This window comes from Pongo pygmaeus, chromosome 15 (genome assembly GCF_028885625.2).
Source record: "Pongo pygmaeus isolate AG05252 chromosome 15, NHGRI_mPonPyg2-v2.0_pri, whole genome shotgun sequence".
NCBI lineage: Eukaryota > Metazoa > Chordata > Mammalia > Primates > Hominidae > Pongo > Pongo pygmaeus.
The window spans coordinates 16,544,318-16,563,412 of NC_072388.2; the positions used below are offsets into that span (position 1 = coordinate 16,544,318).

Below are 19,095 nucleotides of genomic sequence, written 5' to 3' on the forward strand. Positions count from 1 at the left end.
TCCCTTCAAATCTTTGACCAAATATCACCTTTTCAGTGAGGCCTTTCCTGACTAGCTATTGAAAATTCCACCCAGGGGAATTGAGAGATATTGGTCATAAGCTACAATGTTTCAGCTAAACAGGATGAATAAGTTCTGGAGATCTTCTGTACAGCACAGTGACTGTAGTTAATAGTCATGTGTTATACCATTGTCCCTAAATATCTGCAATATCTGGGGGGCAATTGGTTCCAGGACTCCCCAAGGACACCAAAATCCTGGGATGTTCAAGCCCCTTATATAAAATGATATCATTTTATATTTGCATGTAACCTATGCATATTCTTCCATACACTTTAAATCATATATAGATTACTTATAATACTAATTAAATATAAATGTTTTATAAATAGTTGTTATACTGTATTTTTTATTTTTATTGCTTTTATTGTATTTTTTGTGGGTTTTTTGTCCTAATATTTTCTATCCAGTTGGTTGAATGCCTGAATGTGGAACTCATGGAAACATAGGGCCAAAAGTATACTTGAAATTGTAGAAGAGATTTTAAATATTCTCACACAATAAAATGAAAGTATGTGGAAGTGATAAATATGTTAATTAGTTTGAATTAATCATTTCACCATGTATACATATCAAAAAATCATCTTGTATGCCACAAATATATACAGTTTTTTAAATATAAAATAAAAAATATTCAATCACCTATTATAAAGCAAGCACATATTGAACAAGTGTCAAGTTAACCTCATATACTGGATAATGATTCCATGGAAAGTAGCCTTGCTTAATTGGGAAAAGACCCAAGTGACAGAGTAGCTCCCTATGGAAAATTGTAACTGGTTTAAATGACAGCTTAAACTCCAGAATGTCTCACCAAACAGTCAAATATATCTCTGTTCATAAGTACATTGCTCAATGAATTGTTATCAACTGATACTCCTGTGTAAAGGTACCTAGTTCAAGAAACTGAATGTTATCAGCATCCCAAAATCCCAACCTTTTCATTGAGGCTTTCCCTAACTACCTATTGAAAATTGCGCCCAGGGGATATGGGGAGACATTTGTCAAAGGGTACAATGTTTCAGCTAAAAAGGATGAATAAGTTCTGGATATCTACTGTACACCATTAACCTTAAGAGAGATCTCAAAAAGGAAAAGAACTCACAAAAAAAATTGCTGTAAAGGATACACATGAAAGGCGCAGAAGGGAGGTGGAGGGAGTGCAGAGAGCTGTGGGCTGAGTCTGAGCCTCAAGGCTTTTTCAGCATGACACCACAAAGACTGTTGACAAGCAACCCTGTGCCCCATTTACTAAGCTTAGGCAATTCACTTTATATATCAAAACTTTTATCACTACCCAACACTGATTTAAGGACTCAACACTCTGACTTGAGAAAATCTAAAGTACAAAAAGTTACCTCAAAGGTGAGTGAGACTCTCTAAGGAGCTCAAATATATGTCTTCAATGTGTTCTAATTGCAAATTACTTACAATTTGGCACGACATATTGGGAGAGAGGAGTAGTGGAATGGTAAAAATCAAACCTAACCTCAAAATATTGTAAATTTTGGCTCTAAGATCATTCTCAATGACCCAATATGTGCAATGAGGCTCTTCTCTTCCTCCTCCATGTTACAGATGGAAACACGAAAGACTAAGCCATTCACATTACCCCAGGGAAGGCAGAGGGAAAGGGCAGTCCAGGTGTCCTGAACTGTACTGCTCACAGGGGAGGCCTGGCCCACCACTAAATCTGGATACTTCCAAACCTATCCTTAGATGAAAACTATATCTGGGGACCATTTTGAGAGGTGACAGCATGCTGGCAGTCCTCACAGCCCTCGCTCGCTCTCGGCGCCTCCTCTCCCTGGGCTCGCACTTTGGCGGCACTTGAGGAGCCCTTCAGCTCACCGCTGCACTGTGGGAACCCCTTTCTGGGCTGGCCAAGGCCGGAGCCCACTCCCTCAGCTTGTGTGGAGGGAGAGGCGCAAGCGGGAACTGGGGCTGCCTGCCGCACTTGCGGGCCAGCCGGAGTTCCGGGTGGGCGTGGGCTTGGCGGGCCCCGCGCTAGGAGCAGCCGCCGGCCCTGCTGGCCCCGGGCAGTGAGGGACTTAGCACCCGGGCCAGCGGCTGCGGAGGGTGTAGTGGGTCCCCCAGCATGCCAGCCCACCGGCGCTGCTATTTCTCGCCGGGCCTTAGCTGCCTTCCCGTGGGGCAGGCCTCTGGACTGCAGCCCGCTATGCCTGAGCCTTCCCCCTGCCTCCGTGGGTTCCTGTGCAGCCCGAGCCTACCTGACGAGCGCCGCCCCCTGCTCCCCGGTGCCTAGTCCCATCCACCGCCCAAGGGCTGAGGAGTGCGGGCACACCGCGCAGGGCTGGCAGGCAGATCCACCTGCAGCCCCTGTGCGGGATCCACTGGGTGAAGCCAGCTGGGCTCCTGATTCTGGTGGGGAGGTGGAGAGTCTTTATGTCTAGCTCAGGGATTGTAAACGCACCAATCAGCACCCTGTGTCTAGCTCAGGGTTTGTGAGTGCACCAATCGACACTCCGTATCTAGCTACTCTGGTGGGGCCTTGGAGAATCTTTATGTCTAGCTCAGGGATTGTAAATACACCAATCGGCACTCTGTATCTAGCTCAAGGTTTATAAACACACCAATCAGCCCCCGTGTTTAGCTGAGGGTTTGTGAGTGCACCAATCGACACTCTGTATCTAGCTGCTCTGGTGGGGCCTTGGAGAACCTTTGTGTGGACACTCTGTATCTAACTAATCTGATGGGGACGTGGAGAACATTTGTATCTAGCTCAGGGATTGTAATAGCACCAATCAGCACCCTGTCAAAACAGACCACTGGGCTCTACCAATCAGCAGGACGTGAGTGGGGCCAGATAAGAGAATAAAAGCAGGCTGCCCGAGCCAGCAGTGGCAACCCGCTCAGGTCCCCTTCCACACTGTGGAAGCTTTGTTCTTTCGCTCTTTGCAATAAATCTGGCTACTGCTCACTCTTTGGGTCCACACTGCTTTTATGAGCTGTAACACTCACTGTGAAGATTTGCAGCTTCACTCCTGAAGCCAGCGAGACCACGAACCCACCAGAAGGAAGAAACTCCGAACACATCTGAACATCAGAAGGAACAAACTCCAGACGCGCCACCTTAAGAGCTGTAACAGTCACCGTGAGGGTCCGCGGCTTCATTCTTGAAGTCAGTGAGACCAAGAACCCACCAATTCCGGACACAATTTCATTTCAGTTGGTTTTGGGTCCTACTTTCTGCCCAGTGGTCAAACCCAGAAACCCAGTCAGGACCTAGTTTCAATGAGTGGCTCTGAGCTTAGCTAATTAATGGCTTTCTGGCCCAAAAAAGTCTTCTTGTTTTTGTTTGGTTAATTAATTGTTTACTGTTGCACTAAAATACTTTGTCTTACCTGACATGAGCGATCTCAGGATTATCTTGGCACATTTGGTTATGTGGTTTGAGCCCTTCCAGAGTGTTACTGTCTACTAGCTACCCATTAAAATTTAACAAGGCAGAAGACAATGAGCTTGCTAGAAATGTCACAGAGCCTTTGTTACCATGGCAATAATTGTTGGACCAGATCACAGAAAAGGAAGTAAGAGACAAGAAAGAGAAAGGTGCAGGAAAAGCTGAAGCATAATAGATTTTCAAAACAGTCTCTAAACTTATAATGGAGTAATGTGTTTAAACTTGGGGAGAAAACTACTTTATGAGAAAGGCTGATTTTCCAACATCCTCTTAAAGAGATATGGTTTTGGTTTTATGGAATAATGGGTTCTAAGCTACATTTCAACTTTTTTTTTTTTTTTTTTTTTTTTTAGACGGAGTCTTGCACTGTCACCAGGCTGGAGTGCAGTGGCGCGACTTCGGCTCACTGCAACCTCTGCCTCCCAGGTTCAAACGATTCTCCTTGCCTCAGCCTCCCAAGTAGCTGGGATTACAGGCACCCACCACCATGCCTGGCTAGTTTGTTTTGTATTTTTAGTAGAGAACAGGTTTCACTATGTTGGCCAGGCAGGTCTCGAACTCCTGACCTCATGATCCACCCGCCTTGGCCTGCCAAAGTGCTGGGATTACAGGTCTGAGCCACCGTGCTCAGCCTACATTTCATCTTAAAATAAAAGTAGACGAATCGAGATTAATTTGGAAGCACACTAACTATTATAATACCAAGAAGTTCGTATGAAGGCAGATAGCCATTAAAACGGCAGAAATTCAACAAAATTTTTAGTAGATGATTGTGTCAGTGAGAAATAGTTTTGATGTGCAGTATGAAACCCCAAATATTCCAGGGGCTCCTGCAATGTGTAAACTTGGAGTATCCTTGACTTAGAACTGAAAGAACAGCAGGATTGGAGGTAGGAGAAAGAAAGAACCTAGTGATCTAGGTAATGTCACTTTGGATAACATTTGCTCTAAACTGCTCCCAGCATCAGTGAGTAGAGCTTGGGGGGAGTGAGTGTGTATTTCAAAGCCCAGGGCTTTGGTCAGTGTGAATGAGACAATGAGGATTATCCTGCCCTCTTGTGCTTCTGAGCCAACATGCCAGGGCTTAAAGAGGAGAGGAAGGAAATGAAGAAGTCACAGAGTGCCTGATTGAAGAAGCAAAGTGCAGAAACACATCTTCCTCCCTCCTCCCTATAGAAGTCAACCTCCCCCTAGACTGCCCATCACTATCAGCATGGGATGGTACTATATTTACTTCATAGCTAAAAGTGAATAGAGCTTAAAGTTTAGCCCTCAGGTGGGATTTTGCCGACATAGACTTCATAGGACTTTTTTCCTAGCAGAGTGGCCTGTTGCACTGTGAGCTTCTTGTGTCAAAGGTTAATTAATCTTATCTCTCTGGAGTCTATTCAAATGCATGTTCATTTAACCAGGCTGTTTATGAAGTATAGTGGTTTAGTGACAAGATTATTTAAGAAAAAAGCCCCAAAGATAACTTATATTGCTGACCAGAGTAAATTAAAGGTGTAAACATTTAATAATACCTAGAAGCCATACTCAGAATAGGTATAATTTTTACTAGTTATTCTAATCTTTTGAAAGAAACATCACAGTTAGAAATGAAAAAGGCCATGTTATCACTGACCCCACAGAAATAAAAAATAACCATCAGAAACTACTACAAACACCTCTATGCACACAAACTAGAAAACCTATAAGAGATGGGTAAATTCCTGGACACACCAATAATGTGCTCCAAAATTGCATCAGTAATAAATAGCCTACCAACCAAAAAAATGTATATTTTAAAAAGCTCAAGACTAGATGGATTCACAGCTGAATTCTACCAGATACGCAAAGAAGAGCCAGTACCATTTTTGCTGAAATTATTCCAAAAAACTGAGGAGGAGGGAACCCTGTCCAACTCATTCTATGAGGCCAGCATCATCCTGGTACCAAAACCTGGTAAAGACACAAAAACAAAACAAAAAAAACTTCAAGCCAATATCATGCATGAATATTGATATAAGGCAGCTTGTGATTAATATCATGACAAAGACACAAAGATGGCAAAATAAAAATGCAAGGATGGGGCCGGGAGCAGTGGCTCACACCTGTAATCCCAGCACTTTGGGAGGCTAAGGCAGGTGGATGACAAGGTCAAGAGATAGAGACCATCCTGGTCAATGTGAAACCCCGTTTCTACTAAAAATACAAAAATTAGCTGGGCATGGTGGTGCATGCCTGTATTCCCAGCTACTCAGGAGGCTGAAGCAGGAGAATTGTTTGAACCCAGGAGGTGGAGGTTGCAGTGAGCTGAGATCACACCACTGCATCCAGCCTGGTGACAGAGGGAGACTCCATCTTCAAAAAAAAAAAAAAAAAATGCAAGGATGGAAAAGGTGCTTTGGTTAGGGGAAGAGGGGAAAACATTCTGGGAAAAAAATGTCTTTTGAACTGGACCTTGAAAGAGGATTTGTACAAGTGTAGATGGAGATAAATAGAATTCCAAATACAGAAAATGATCACAAAGAAGAGAACATGGGAAACTGAAGCTATTCGGAGAATGAAATGCTGCCTACTGTCTAATTTGTCCGTAAAAGAGAGTAGGGAAAGATAACACCAGGAATGTCATTTGAAGTCAATTTGTGGAGAACTTGGGAACTTGAAATCATTGACGGCTTTTGAGCAGACAAGATCAAAGCTATGTTTTAGGAGTTTCTAAGTATTATGACTCAGTGATAATAAAGGTCTGAATAAACATTTTCCTCCATAGTCTCTCAAAGTGGAAGTTTGCTTTTAGACAGATGCGTGTGGTCCTAGGGCATATATCCCTGATGTCCTCAACTACTTCACAGCACTTGGTATGAGCATTCACTCACATATGAGTGTTTAGTTACACTATGTTGGCCCCTAAATGCCATAAAGTAAAAATAGAAGGGACACTAATAAATAAAAGTAAATACTTCTCTCATATTAATTGGGAAGTCACACGTTCCTCTGAAGTATTTTTGTTAATTAACTTAAATGTTGCTACTTCTTATACTTTTTTCTCATATCTAAAGGATTCTGGCAAAAAAGTGCCATCCTTCTAAAAGTTATTTCTAAATTCTGTAAGTTTTTATTCAATGAGTGACAATGTTGGAACCTCAGTATTTTCCTCACTGGGCTGTATATCCTCCAACATATGCACAGTAACACTTGAAATGTTCCTAAACATTATGTCAGAACTTTTGGTAACATTTTGTGTCTTATTTCTCCTCAGACTGTCTTCCAGAAGATTTTTTGGAATCTGTCTGGTGGGCAAGCTCTTTGTAAATAATGATGCCTTAGAATAGTTGTCATTAGTCTTTACTGATTCTTCAGAGAATATGTAATCATTAACTTTTTAAAGATTCATCTTGGAAGATAACTTTCCTAATGCTACGGAGGCTACCTCCCAGGAGAATGTGAGTTTTATAAAATGCATTTTTAATTTTGGGGCTACAATAAAACTCCATCTAGCTGGAGGCAGAATATGGTTTATAAAATAAATCATTTAGAGTTTTGGTTCATGTCAAAACGATGATGGCTTCACATTTTGAGCACTGCTGAGAATCATGACACTCATGTGTCAATCCCTTTTCATTCCATAATTTCTTAATGTTGGTTAATGATTCTGGTTGGAAGCCTATTAAAGAGACATATATTACTAAAAGAAGCACAAACATAAGTTCTAACTAGTCATACCAAAAGACTTCCCAGAGCACTGGTGTAGAGAGCAAGTTGGAAGAAAAACTTTTGAAAATTTGTGTTTCTGCTCAAAATGTCCTCTTGACATCTAGGACTCACATCCCTCCATATTTCTGAGGAAAAGAAAAGTTTTTTTTCAGGTAACTCAAATCCCTAATATATTTTTATAAGAGTGTAGGAGGAAGGAAGTTTACCTATAACAAAATGAAGTGTTTGATTTCTGTCATTTGGTAAAAATTTTCCATTTTACAAAAAGCATATAAGGAAAATCAATCTCAAAATTTTATGAAATACCTTCAAAAATAAAGTTTAATGTCTAGATCTTTGCAAACTTCTGTACATAATGACTAAATCAATATTATATTGATTTTATCAATATAATAATCACTATATCCGTTTCTGAAATTAAGGTAAAAGATTAATCAGAAACTTAAAGCCTTCGCTTTCTACAGAAAACATTGCAGCTTTACAATATTAATATTAAAAGTCGATATTGGTAAGTAACATTACATAATCACGTAAGCTAACAACAGCAGCAATAGAAATTCAGAGATAATGGCTTTAACGTGATTGCTACCAATTTATTTTAAAATATGTACATTTCTTTTGCATATGTAATTAATGTTAAGTAATATGTTTAGCTGAAATGTAAATGGTCAAAACTTTCTTTACTGAGTCTATTGCACTATAAGTTGGGTTTGCAGTAAGAAACTAACACATTTGTGTCTTCTCAAAGTACTAACTTTGAGTTGTATGCTGTCCAGAAACTATATTAAATCATTTCTGTCCCAAAATAATGACCTTACAAAGGGAATTTAACCTTACCTAGTTCTATCATGATTGCATATTAAGGAGAGATTTAGAAGCTGGCGGAAGTTTGTTTTTGTTCAATCAGCTACCTACTAAGCCCAAAACTCATATACTGTATAGCCAAGAAAAAGTAAACTACGTTCTCTTCCTAATTATTCTTTTGAAAAATGACTTCATGTTCATTGTCTTCTCTTCATTCTTAAAAAAGCAACTCATTTTGTGAAAGAGTCCTGATGGATAATGTGTCTCTCGACCTTGCAGGTCTCTGGCCCAATGAATGTCTCTGAGCCAAATTCCAGCTTTGCTTTTGTAAATGAATGTATACTCCAAGGTTTCTCTTGTGAGTGGACAATTCAGATCTTCCTCTTCTCACTCTTCACTACAACATATGCACTGACCATAACAGGGAATGGAGCCATTGCTTGTGCCCTGTGGTGTGACTGGCGACTTCACACTTCCATGTACATGTTCCTGGGAAATTTCTCCTTTTTGGAGATATGGTATGTCTCTTCTACAGTTCCCAAGATGTCGGTCAACTTCCTTTCAGAGAAAAAAACCATCTCCTTTGCTGGATGTTTTCTCCAATTTTATTTCTTCTTCTCTTTGGGTACATCTGAATGCTTGCTTTTGACTGTGATGGCCTTTGATCTGTACCTTACTATCTGCCGTCCCTTGCACTATCCTAATATCATGACTGGGCATCTGTGTGCCAAATTGTTCATACTGTGCTGGGTTTGTGGATTTCTGTGGTTCCTGATCCCCATTGTCCTCATCTCTCAGATGCCCTTCTGTGGTCCAAACATTATTGACCATGTTGTGTGTGACCCAGGGCCACTATTTGCATTGGCTTGTGTCTCTGCCCCAAGAATCCAACTGTTTTGCTACACTCTAAGCTCATTAGTTATTTTTGGTAACTTCCTCTTTATTATTGGATCCTATACTCTTCTCCTGAAAGCTGTGTTAGGCATGCCTTCAAGCACTGGGAGACATAAGGCCTTCTCTACCTGTGGGTCTCACTTGGCTGCAGTATCACTGTTCTATGACTCTCTTATGGTCATGTATGTGAGCCCAGGACTCGGACATTCTACGGGGATGCAGAAAATCGAAACTTTGTTCTATGCTGTGGTGAGCCCACTCTTCAATCCCCTTATCTATAGCCTCCGCAATAAGGAGATAAAGGCAGCCCTGAGGAAAGTTCTGGGGAGTTCCAACATAATCTAAGGCATATTAGATTATTCCTCCATGATCAGATCTGTACAGTCTAACAAAAAGAAATCAGAATTATATAGTTATTTAAATCTAAAAAATATGGACCTAGTGATATTGACTATATCAGACTATGAAATTAAACACCTGTTGGGCCCCTTACAAATTAAAGTTGCCAAATTATATAGATAAATGGAAGCGTGTGGTTTCCCTTTGGCACCTAGACTGAGTATTAACTGAGGAATACACATATTTGGGTGTTTTCTGGATAGTTTCCATCTGATTCATTTGTGATAAAAATTCTTTATGTTCTATTTGACTTAAATTTATTGTTCTGAGATTGACAAAATTATAGCTATGTTATTTTGTTTGGTTGGTTGTAAATAAAAGAAGAAAAAATATATTTTCTGATTGTGATTCTTATCATATTTGGCTTTATTATTTTGGTGACATGGTCATTACTAATACATAAGCCCTTATAAGCAATTTATCAACATTTTTGTAGGATAATAAAATATTCTAGCCTAATGACATCCAAATATTACCTCCTTCTGAGCCCCTAAGGGGCAGATTCTAATTCTGTCTGTAATAATATCAGTCAAAATATTCAGAAATGCATTGTTCTAAATGCCTAACATTTTTACCCTAAATAAGGTATCACCAAAAACATGATGGGTCAATTTATTGAGTTTTAGGTAATGGAATATCTCCCCTAAAAATTGGACAGGGCAATGGTGTATTTGTGGATACACTATTTAAGTTCAAAAAATAAAATAAAATCAATGGCAGTTGATTGTCATTTGTTGCTAAAAGAATGTGAAAATAACATGAAGGAAAATTTTTAAAGGAAAAAAGCATTTATAATTCAATTGCTCTAATGTATCTATTTTTGTTAATATGTCTGTTTCATGTGATTTAATGTTGAACTCACTCCCATTTATAGCAAGTTTTATAATTATCATTCATAGAAAGCATAATATTTTATTGAACTAACATGCCGTGAATTGTGAATTTTTATGTGGTGAGATGAACATTGTCCTAGAGGAAGGGCCTTCCTTCCAAGAAGCTAAGAGCTGACTAGTAAAAGGGAATTTTCAGAAGGGATATTAGGAGAAAAATGAATGCCTCTACTACACAACAATGACTTCTCACAGAATTTGTACTGCGGCATTCTGGGGTAAGGTTACTGAACACTCCAACATCTTCCTTCCTTCTACCACCAATCTTTCTGTTGAATATTACAGATATCCCATTTTTTGTTATAAAATAATATCTCAATAAAATCTCCATAAAGATTTGCCTTGATAATATTTTGCAAACCTAAATTAGGACTCATCATCCAATCCAAAACAGACTGTCCCAGAAAATAGAGATTATAAGAATATGATGTGTGTGCGACAATTTTCCTTACAGATTTTTTGTCTTAGAACAGTTTATTGGGAAAGAGATCATTATTCAGTTCAAAAGGTAAGAATGCATTTGTGAATGGGGGCCTGTACATTCCAAGTAGAACAATTATTTGCTCCTTTGATGTAAGACAGTATCAAGCTTTTACTCAATCTTATTAGAACTCTGCAGTGTCTCTCACTTGTATAGCCACTGAGGATCTTTCCTGTTTCTTTACTCCTTTCCAGGGTATATGACTTTTAAGTAACCTGAGTTCTGACCAGCAAACGGACTCAAGAACAGGTAGTCAAGGCAGGCAATATTTCCACCACAGTTTCAGAACTCCCTACTTTGTATTACTAAGTTAATACATTTGTGCAGCCACTACCTTTGCAAAGGTTTCTTCTTACAACCTCAAATGCTATGACTGGTTCACAACCTTTTCCATAGTGCTAAATTATTTTACAAAACACTGCATATATACTATATTTTTTCAAAGCCAAACTGTATCCCAAAGAGAGAGAAGGAGAGAGAAAGAATAGCAGTAAAATTACAGTGTTATTTCAGGTTGATATTTAAAAATAATTGTGCTGGTTAATGGTTTCCTTGGGGGAAATGACAATTGAAAGTCGGTATTTTCTACTTTCAAATACAAGTCATGGTGTTTATTAGCTGCCTTTAAATGCTCGTTAAGCTGAACAAACTTTGACTCTACCCTCAATTCCAACTAATTCCCTCACAAAGCAAAATTTATTTGTACAACCAAGCATTATGTACATTCAAGATTACTAGAAAACTTAGGACATAAGGTGCAAGTGTGACAATATTATGAGAAAAGAGTGTGTATTAGTTTAACAGGTTTACATATGCAAATTCACCACCACAGGGTTTGTTCTCTTGGCAACATTGAAAATAATAATAATTAACATTTTAAGGCACCTATTTTGTGTCAGGCAATATTCCAAGTCTTTTCTATGTATTATTTTATTTCCTACTTATGAAACCCAAAGAAATCAGGTTGGTATTATTGTATCTCTAATTTTTGAAGAATGAAACAGGCAGAAAAGGTAACTTGCCTAGTTGGAGGTGGCATCTGATCTCAGGCAGGCTAACAATGGAGCCCACAGTTTTTACTACTACCTGGGGAAAGGACCAACACTATAGAATGAAATAGATTGGATCAAATCTAAGTCACTGATTGTGTGAGCTTATGCAAATTATTTGACCTTTCTGCCTAGATTTGTTTAGACTATAAAATAGATCTAATGATAATCCTTTTGTCAGACAGTGGATTTGATGAATAAATGAGGTAAACCAAAGTAGGATCTTACACATAGTATTCATGGAATCTATTTCTCTTAATATTATTAATGTCTTTCATTTGTAGAGCTCTTCAGCATTTCCCAAACACTTTTACGTAGTTGTTCAGTTCATCTTCACAAATTCTGTCACACAGTTAAGGTAGACATTCCCATACTCATTTCATCGATGAGATTCAAAGAAATCAAGTATACTGTCCAAGGTCACCCATAGTAAGTGAAGGGGCCAGTTCTTCTGACTTCAAGTTCAATAAGAATTCTCCTGTACAGTACATCCTATTCTGGGAAATGTGGCTACGTCCTGTGTAGCTAACTTCAGAACTACATGGCCATGCAAGCCAAAGAGCTGGATTTACCCCAGAAATAAATACTGTAGAGAAGAAATGAGTGAAGTAGAAGAACTAAGGGATTTCTTTCCAGTAGTCTTAAGGTAAGAACTACTCAAATTATACAAATATTTATGTAAAACATATTTCACATGCAAAATATGTCACTGAGTGAAAATGGCAGATCATGAAACAATATTATTATATAATCTTACGCAAACATGTAGTCATCGGATTATGTGTAACTAAGATTCGTTGTTTCCTCTTTTATGCTAATATTTTTATTTCCTAATTTTCCCATGGCAAATATGCATTTTTCATCCAATTTAAAAATGACACGGAGTTAAGAAAAAATTAGTGTTTACAAATGGATGTATAATTTAAAGCAATGCTTTTAGACACACCACTTACCCACGCTTCCCTTCTACTTTGTGTGTAAGGAAAGGATAATGCTACTGTCTTTGGTAAGCTTTTACCATGTCTTTACAGAGCTTCTCAAGTACTTTTCCACGTGGGGTCACATTGTGGAGAGGAGTTAATTTGGCACCCTAGTCCTTCTATTTCACTCAGAACCAGCTCCTTCTGCAAAGGAGAGAGTGGTCCTTGGTAGCAAACCCTGGCCTTGTGGTTTTCATTCTAGATGCTTAGAACAACAACAACAACAACAACAAAAGACAGAGACAGAGAGAGAGAGAGTGGAGGAACATGTCATACAATCAAATGAATCTTTGCAAACAAGAACTTTACCCGGGGACCTCCCATCTACAGTTGTACACATCTCTCCCCCCGAGCTCCCTGCTTATTACTAATACAAGAACCAACTTTAATTAAAAGAGAGCTTGAATTGCTATGTTTTGGATACCTACCTTTTTTTTTATTATACTTTAAGTTTTAGGGTACATGTGCACAACATGCAGGTTTGTTACATATATATACATGTGCCATGTTTGTGTACTGCACCCGTTAACTCGTCATTTAGCATTAGTATCTCCTAATGCTATCTCTCCCCTCTACCCCAACCCCACAACAGGCCCTGGTGTGTGATGTTCCCCCTCCTGTGTCCATGTGTTCTCATTGCTCAATTCCCACCTATGAGTGAGAACATGTGGTGTTTGGTTTTTTGTCCTTGTGATAGTTTGCTGAGAATGATGGTCTCCAGCTTCATCCATGTTCCCATTTAAGAATTGGGAACAATTCTTAAAAATCAATGTTTCTCTCTCAAAGTCAGGTTAAGGAGTAGACATTCCCTGATTTCTATTAAATCCTACTAAGATTCTGCCAGATAGTAGAAAACATTGTAATACAAATTGAAAACCATCTTTATTCCTGTCATTTATCCATTTATACAACATGTATTTGTTGAGAACCATGGTGCACTGGGATGTGTGGTACTAATCAGGGATACATGGTGACCTAAACTAGACCTGGAACACTCTTCTGGAGTTTACAATCTAGTATAAATCCTAAACCCTGAAAAAAATAGCCAGGTAAGTAAATGCCAAATTAATCATTCAGTAAGTGTTATAAAGGAAAGGTACATTAAGGCCTAACATGATTCAATGGAGATGGCGCAGGGAACTCTTTCTCACTCTTCATACCATGAAAGGCTTCTTGAGAGAGGAGTGCTCGAGTTGAGACCCCAGAAAAATGAATAACATACTTTAGGTAAAGGGAGATGAGGGTGAAATGTAGATTTCAGGCACAGAGAATAGAATATTACATGATTTCGTCCCCCTTTTTGAAACAGTAACTCTGGCCACGGTATTGAAGAGTTTAGAGAAGGACCACGGCAAATGTGAAACTAATTATGAGGCAAGTATATTTGTTTTTGTTTTTTGTGTGTGTATTTTTGCAAGACAGGATGAATTTTGTTCTATTTTTAAAATAAATAAATTTATCTTTGTTCTTTGGAAGACCTCTAGTAAAGAATAAAAGTCATGACATATTAATCCTTAAAATTGTTATAGTTGCTCAAAAAAGAAACTCAAAAACTAAAATTGGATCCAATCAACCCAGATAAAACACTGATAATTATGAAACTTTCACTCAAAATACAGTGATAAGTGCAGAAAAGCAGCGACTATTTAATCATGCCCACCAAAAATGTGCAGTGTCCTCCAAGGGCCAAACACACTCCAGGTGGTGGCCATGGGTGGAGGGGAAGAGGGTCCGGGGTTTTCTGTGGGGTGATGACAGTGTTTTGGAGCTCGAAAGAGGTGGTGGTTGCACAACACTGTGAATGTGCTAAATGAGGCAAGTATATTTGAAAAAGATGGTGGCGGTCAACCTCTGCAGGTAGAGGTGGTGGTAGAAATGGAAGGAAATGCATATTATTACATATTTGGGAAGTAAAATGTGTTTAAAGATTTGAAATGGAGGTGGAAGTTTAGGAAGATGGTCACAGATACCTTGCCATGGCGCCTCACCCTAATACTTCAGTGCATGCCAGCCTGACTTCCAGAATTCACCTCTGCATTTCCTTACCTGAGGGCTTTCTCTGATCACAGAAGCCGCTTTTGCTGTCCCTGCTGCAGGTTGGGCATGCTGAGGAATAAATGCCGCTAGGAGACAGTCCATAACTAATGACTATCAGAAACTGTTGTAAAAATACCCTTTACCCCTCAGCATGTTTCTGAGATGAGTTTTCTACACTGGCTCTCAGATTTATTCCAAGTTTAATCCACAGTTGTCCATTCTGGAAACTGCTTCATTGTTCACTATAAGGGTCTTTGCCCCACTTTCCAGTTCTCCTACCAGGGATTCTGGTACCTACCAAATGAATCACCTGCAGGTGAATCTTAGTCTCCGGATCTCAGGTGAATCTTAGTCTCCGGATCTCCTTTCAGGATAGCACTGTAGTCAGATGAATGGGAATCCATTCTCTTAGAAATGCAAGAAGGGAATGTGGTTGGGAAAATTCATTAGATCAATTTTGGAGTTGAGTTTGAGGTGCCCCTGAAACATTCAAGTAAAACTATCATCCAGAAGTCAAATATTATACCATGTAGCAGTTGTCATCTGGAATCCTGAGGATGCAATTTGTATTAACAGTTTGATATACTCATTGGCAAATAAGTAATAACCAAAGCTTTGGAGAAGAAAATGACCTAGAGGATAGTATAGCATTGAAAGTTGTGAAGGCCTGGAACTCAGCCTCACAGAGCTTCAGAATTTAATGGCCAAATAAAGGAAAAGAAGCCCACAAATTAAATAGAGGAGTTGTAGCCAGAAAGGTGGGAATTTTCTGGGCAATCAGGAGGGAAAGTAGAACAGAGTTGACACTGAAGCCAAGGGAAAAAACGTGTTGGAACAGCAGTGCTGAATTCTGCTGAGAAGAGATATAGCTTGAAAAAAAAATGTCCATAAGACTAAGAGACATGAATGTTATTGGTGATTTCTGCAATGGCCTTTGCGGAGTTATGATGGGGAGGGAAGCATATTTAAGTATATTGAATGTGAGGCGGGCATGAGGAAAAGATGTGGCTTTCTTGCTGTGTGTTAAGCATGCCAGCCATCCCCCTGTCTTGTGGCACCTATACATACCATCTCCTCTGCCTGCAACGCTCTTTTGCTAGATATTTATATTTCTTGCCCCAACACTTCCTTCAGATCTTTTCTCAAATATCACCTTTTCAGTGAGGCCTTCCCTGACTAGCTATTGAAAATTATACCCAGTGGGGATGGAGAGATATTGGTTAAAGAGTTCAAAGTCTCAGCTAAACAAGATCAATAAGATCTGGAGATGTACTGTATAGCATGGTGACTGTAATTAATAATAACATATTGTTCAGTTGTCTCTTTATATCTAGGGGAGACTAGTTCCAGGTCACCGTGGAAACAACAAAATCAGCAGATGCTCCACCGCCTCATGTAAAATGGCGCAGTATTTGCATATAACTTACACACATCCTTCCATGTAGTTTAAGTAATCTCTACATTTCTTATAGTAGCTAAGACAGTGTAAATGCTACGTAAATAGTTGTTATACTATATTATATTTGAATTATTTTTGTCATATTGTTATTTTTATTTTTTTCTAAATATTTTCCATCTGTGATTGATTGAATCTGCAGATGCGGAACCAGAGATACTAAGGGCCAAAAGAATACTTGAAAATTGCTAACAGAGTTGATCTTAAATGTTCTCACAACAATAAAATGGCAAGCATGTGAGGTGACAGATATGTTAATTAGTTTGATTTAATCACTTTGCAATGTATATGTATATCAAAATATCACCTTGTATACCATAAATATATACAATGTTTTGCAATTAAACCTTAATTAAGCTGAGGGAAAAATGTACACCTGCCACCTGCCACCTCCAACACACACTTCCTATTGACCTGATCCTTCTAATTTCTCTCCATCTTTACTCATCGCCCCCCAGCATGCCACATAGTTTATTTACCCCTGTCTTCCCCCATTAGAATATCACTTCCACAACTCAGGAATTTTTATCCATTTTGTTCACTGCTGTATTCATGAGTATTTAGAGTAGTGTCTGGAATGTTAACAATTATTATTGTTGAATTAACTAATCAATTATTAATATTTTAAAAATATAAATAATATAAACATGTATATTAACTTTTGCATTTAAATGCCATTAGAGCCCAACTATAAATATAAGTATAGATGGAAGGGGAAAACTTAAATGGTTTTATCCTTATATTCTTTTTGCCAATATGATTTCCCACATTTCTCTACAATAAACTTCTACACTTTTATAATATTGACAGTAAATATTTCTTAAGAAAAATTAACCTTAAGACAGAGCTCAAAAAAATAAATAATTCACAAATAATTGCTGTGAAGGCTACGCATGGAAAGGGCAGAAGGGAGGTGGAGAGAGTGCAGAGACCTGTGGGCTGAGTCTGAGCCTCAAGGCTTTTTCAGCATGAAACTCAGCAAAGACAGTTGTTAAAACGGCCTGTCTCCCACCGCCCCTGCTGTTCACTAAGCTTAGGCAATCAAAGTGTACCAGTGTTTTCTCACTGCCCAGCATATACTGATTTAAGGACTCAACACTCTGACTTGACAAAACCTAAAATATGAAGTTATCTCAAAGGTGTGTGAGATTCTAAGGAGGCTCAAATATGTAGTCCTCAATTAATTCTCACTTCAACTTAGTTACAATCTGATACAACATATTAGGAGACAGGAACAGCACAGTGGTAAAAATCAAACCTCACCTCAAAAGATCATAAATTATTGCTCTCAGATTAGTATTAACTGACACAATATGTACAGTGAGTATCTTCTCTTCCTCCTCCCAAATTACAGAAGAGAACGTGAAAGACTAGGAGCCATACACATTACCCCAGGGAAAGCAGAGTGAAAGGGCAGTCCAGGTATCCTGAACTACACCACTCAGAGAGGGGGCCTGTCCCACAACCAGCCAGGTTATTTCAACCTATTTTTACCTGACAAAAAGGATCTGGGGGCCTTGGCTCCACTGAAGGTAGGCAATTTTATTCTAACTGGTTTTGGGTGCTAGTTTTCTGCCCAGTGGTCAAATTCAGAAACCCCATCAGGACCTAGGTCTCCACCTGGAGCTCTTAGGTTATCTAATTAATGGCTTCTTGGTCCTCAAGGAAGGGTTTGTTGTTTTTGTTTGCTTGTTTGATTGGCTGTTTGCCATTGCATTAAAATTCTTTGTCTTACCCAGCAATTGATGAGTTCAAGGCTATCCTGGCACATTTGGTGATGTGGCCTGAGCCCTCCCAGAGTGTTACTGACTGAGACCAGCTACTAACTAAAGTTTAGTGAAGACAATGAGTTTGCTGGAATGTCACAGAGGTTTGGTTGCCATGGTAGTGATTGACAGATGAGATCACAGAGAAGGGTGTAAGAGAAAAGAAAGAAAAACATACAGCAAAAGCTGAAGCATAATATTATAGCAAAATATATATATGTATTATATATATGTTATATATATATTTTATATATGTTATATATATATTTTATATATGTTATATATATTTTATATATATATATATGTTATATATATATTTTATATATATGTTATATATATTTTATATATATGTTATATATATTTTATATATATGTTATATATATTTTATGTATATGTTATATATATATTTTATATATGTTATATATATTATATATTTTTTATATATATAATGTATATATATGTTTTATATATATATAACATATATATGTTTTATATATATATATAACGTATATATATACACTGTCTAAACTTACAGTGGAGTAATGTGTTGAAACTTGAGGGGAAAATTACTTTTTGAGAAAGACTGACTTTCCAGCATCTTCTTGGAGAGATGTGGTTTCATGGAAGAATGGTTTCTGAGCTACATTTTGTCTTATTCTAAAAGTAAAAGGAATGGGACTGATCTGGAAGAACATATATTCCAGATCAATACTAATACCAGACTATTGTAATACCAATGTATAAAAGGAAGCTAGGCATCCATTAAAATGACAGAAAATCAACAGGTGTTTTTTGTAACAGATCATTGAGTTGGATGTGAAATGGTTTAAAGCTTTAGCTATTCCAGGGGCTCCTCCAAAGTGTAAACTTAGTGTTTCCTTGAGTTAGCACTGAAAGGAGAGCAGGATTGAGGGATGAAAGAAGGAATCTAGTCATCTGGTAATATGACTCTGGATGATGTTTGCTCTAAATTGCTCCCAGCATCAGTATGTGGAAGGTGGACAGAGTGTGTGAACTTCAGAGCCCCTGCAGGGCTTCAGTTGGCTTGAATAAAATGATACTGGTTATCCTGCCACCTTGTGGCTATGGGCCAACATGCCAGGGTGTGGAGAAGGAAGGGAGGAAATTAATGAATCACAGAGTTGCCTGACTGAAG

The 19,095-nt window shown here is 38.5% G+C and overlaps 3 protein-coding genes and 1 pseudogene across 3 annotated transcripts in view; 1 reads left to right on the top strand and 3 right to left on the bottom strand.

The window, feature by feature from the left end:
• Positions 1 to 3,509, bottom strand: part of LOC129012649 (olfactory receptor 4M1) — a 58,655-nt gene extending 55,146 nt beyond the window's left edge. Inside the window, exon 1 of the mRNA XM_054448560.2 lies at positions 3,426 to 3,509. The gene's annotated coding sequence lies outside the window, so the exon portion shown is untranslated. The remainder of the gene's footprint in view (positions 1 to 3,425) is intronic.
• The window catches only part of LOC129012664 (olfactory receptor 4Q3-like), a 39,123-nt pseudogene extending 21,175 nt beyond the window's left edge, over positions 1 to 17,948 (bottom strand).
• LOC129012643 (olfactory receptor 4N4C-like) overlaps positions 1 to 17,985 on the bottom strand; it is an 89,436-nt gene extending 71,451 nt beyond the window's left edge. The window contains 1 exon segment of the mRNA XM_063651325.1: positions 17,909 to 17,985. The gene's annotated coding sequence lies outside the window, so the exon portion shown is untranslated.
• LOC129012646 (olfactory receptor 11H12) lies at positions 8,246 to 9,226 on the top strand. The gene has a single exon (XM_054448557.2). The coding sequence runs from the start codon at positions 8,246 to 8,248 to the stop codon at positions 9,224 to 9,226; it is 981 nt and encodes a 326-aa protein (XP_054304532.1).
• Positions 17,986 to 19,095: the final 1,110 nt, after the last annotated feature.

Excerpts from the sequence above, each read along its gene's own strand:
- LOC129012646 (XM_054448557.2), top strand. The coding sequence starts at position 8,246 with ATGTGTCTCTCGACCTTGCAGGTCTCTGGCCCAATGAATGTCTCTGAG.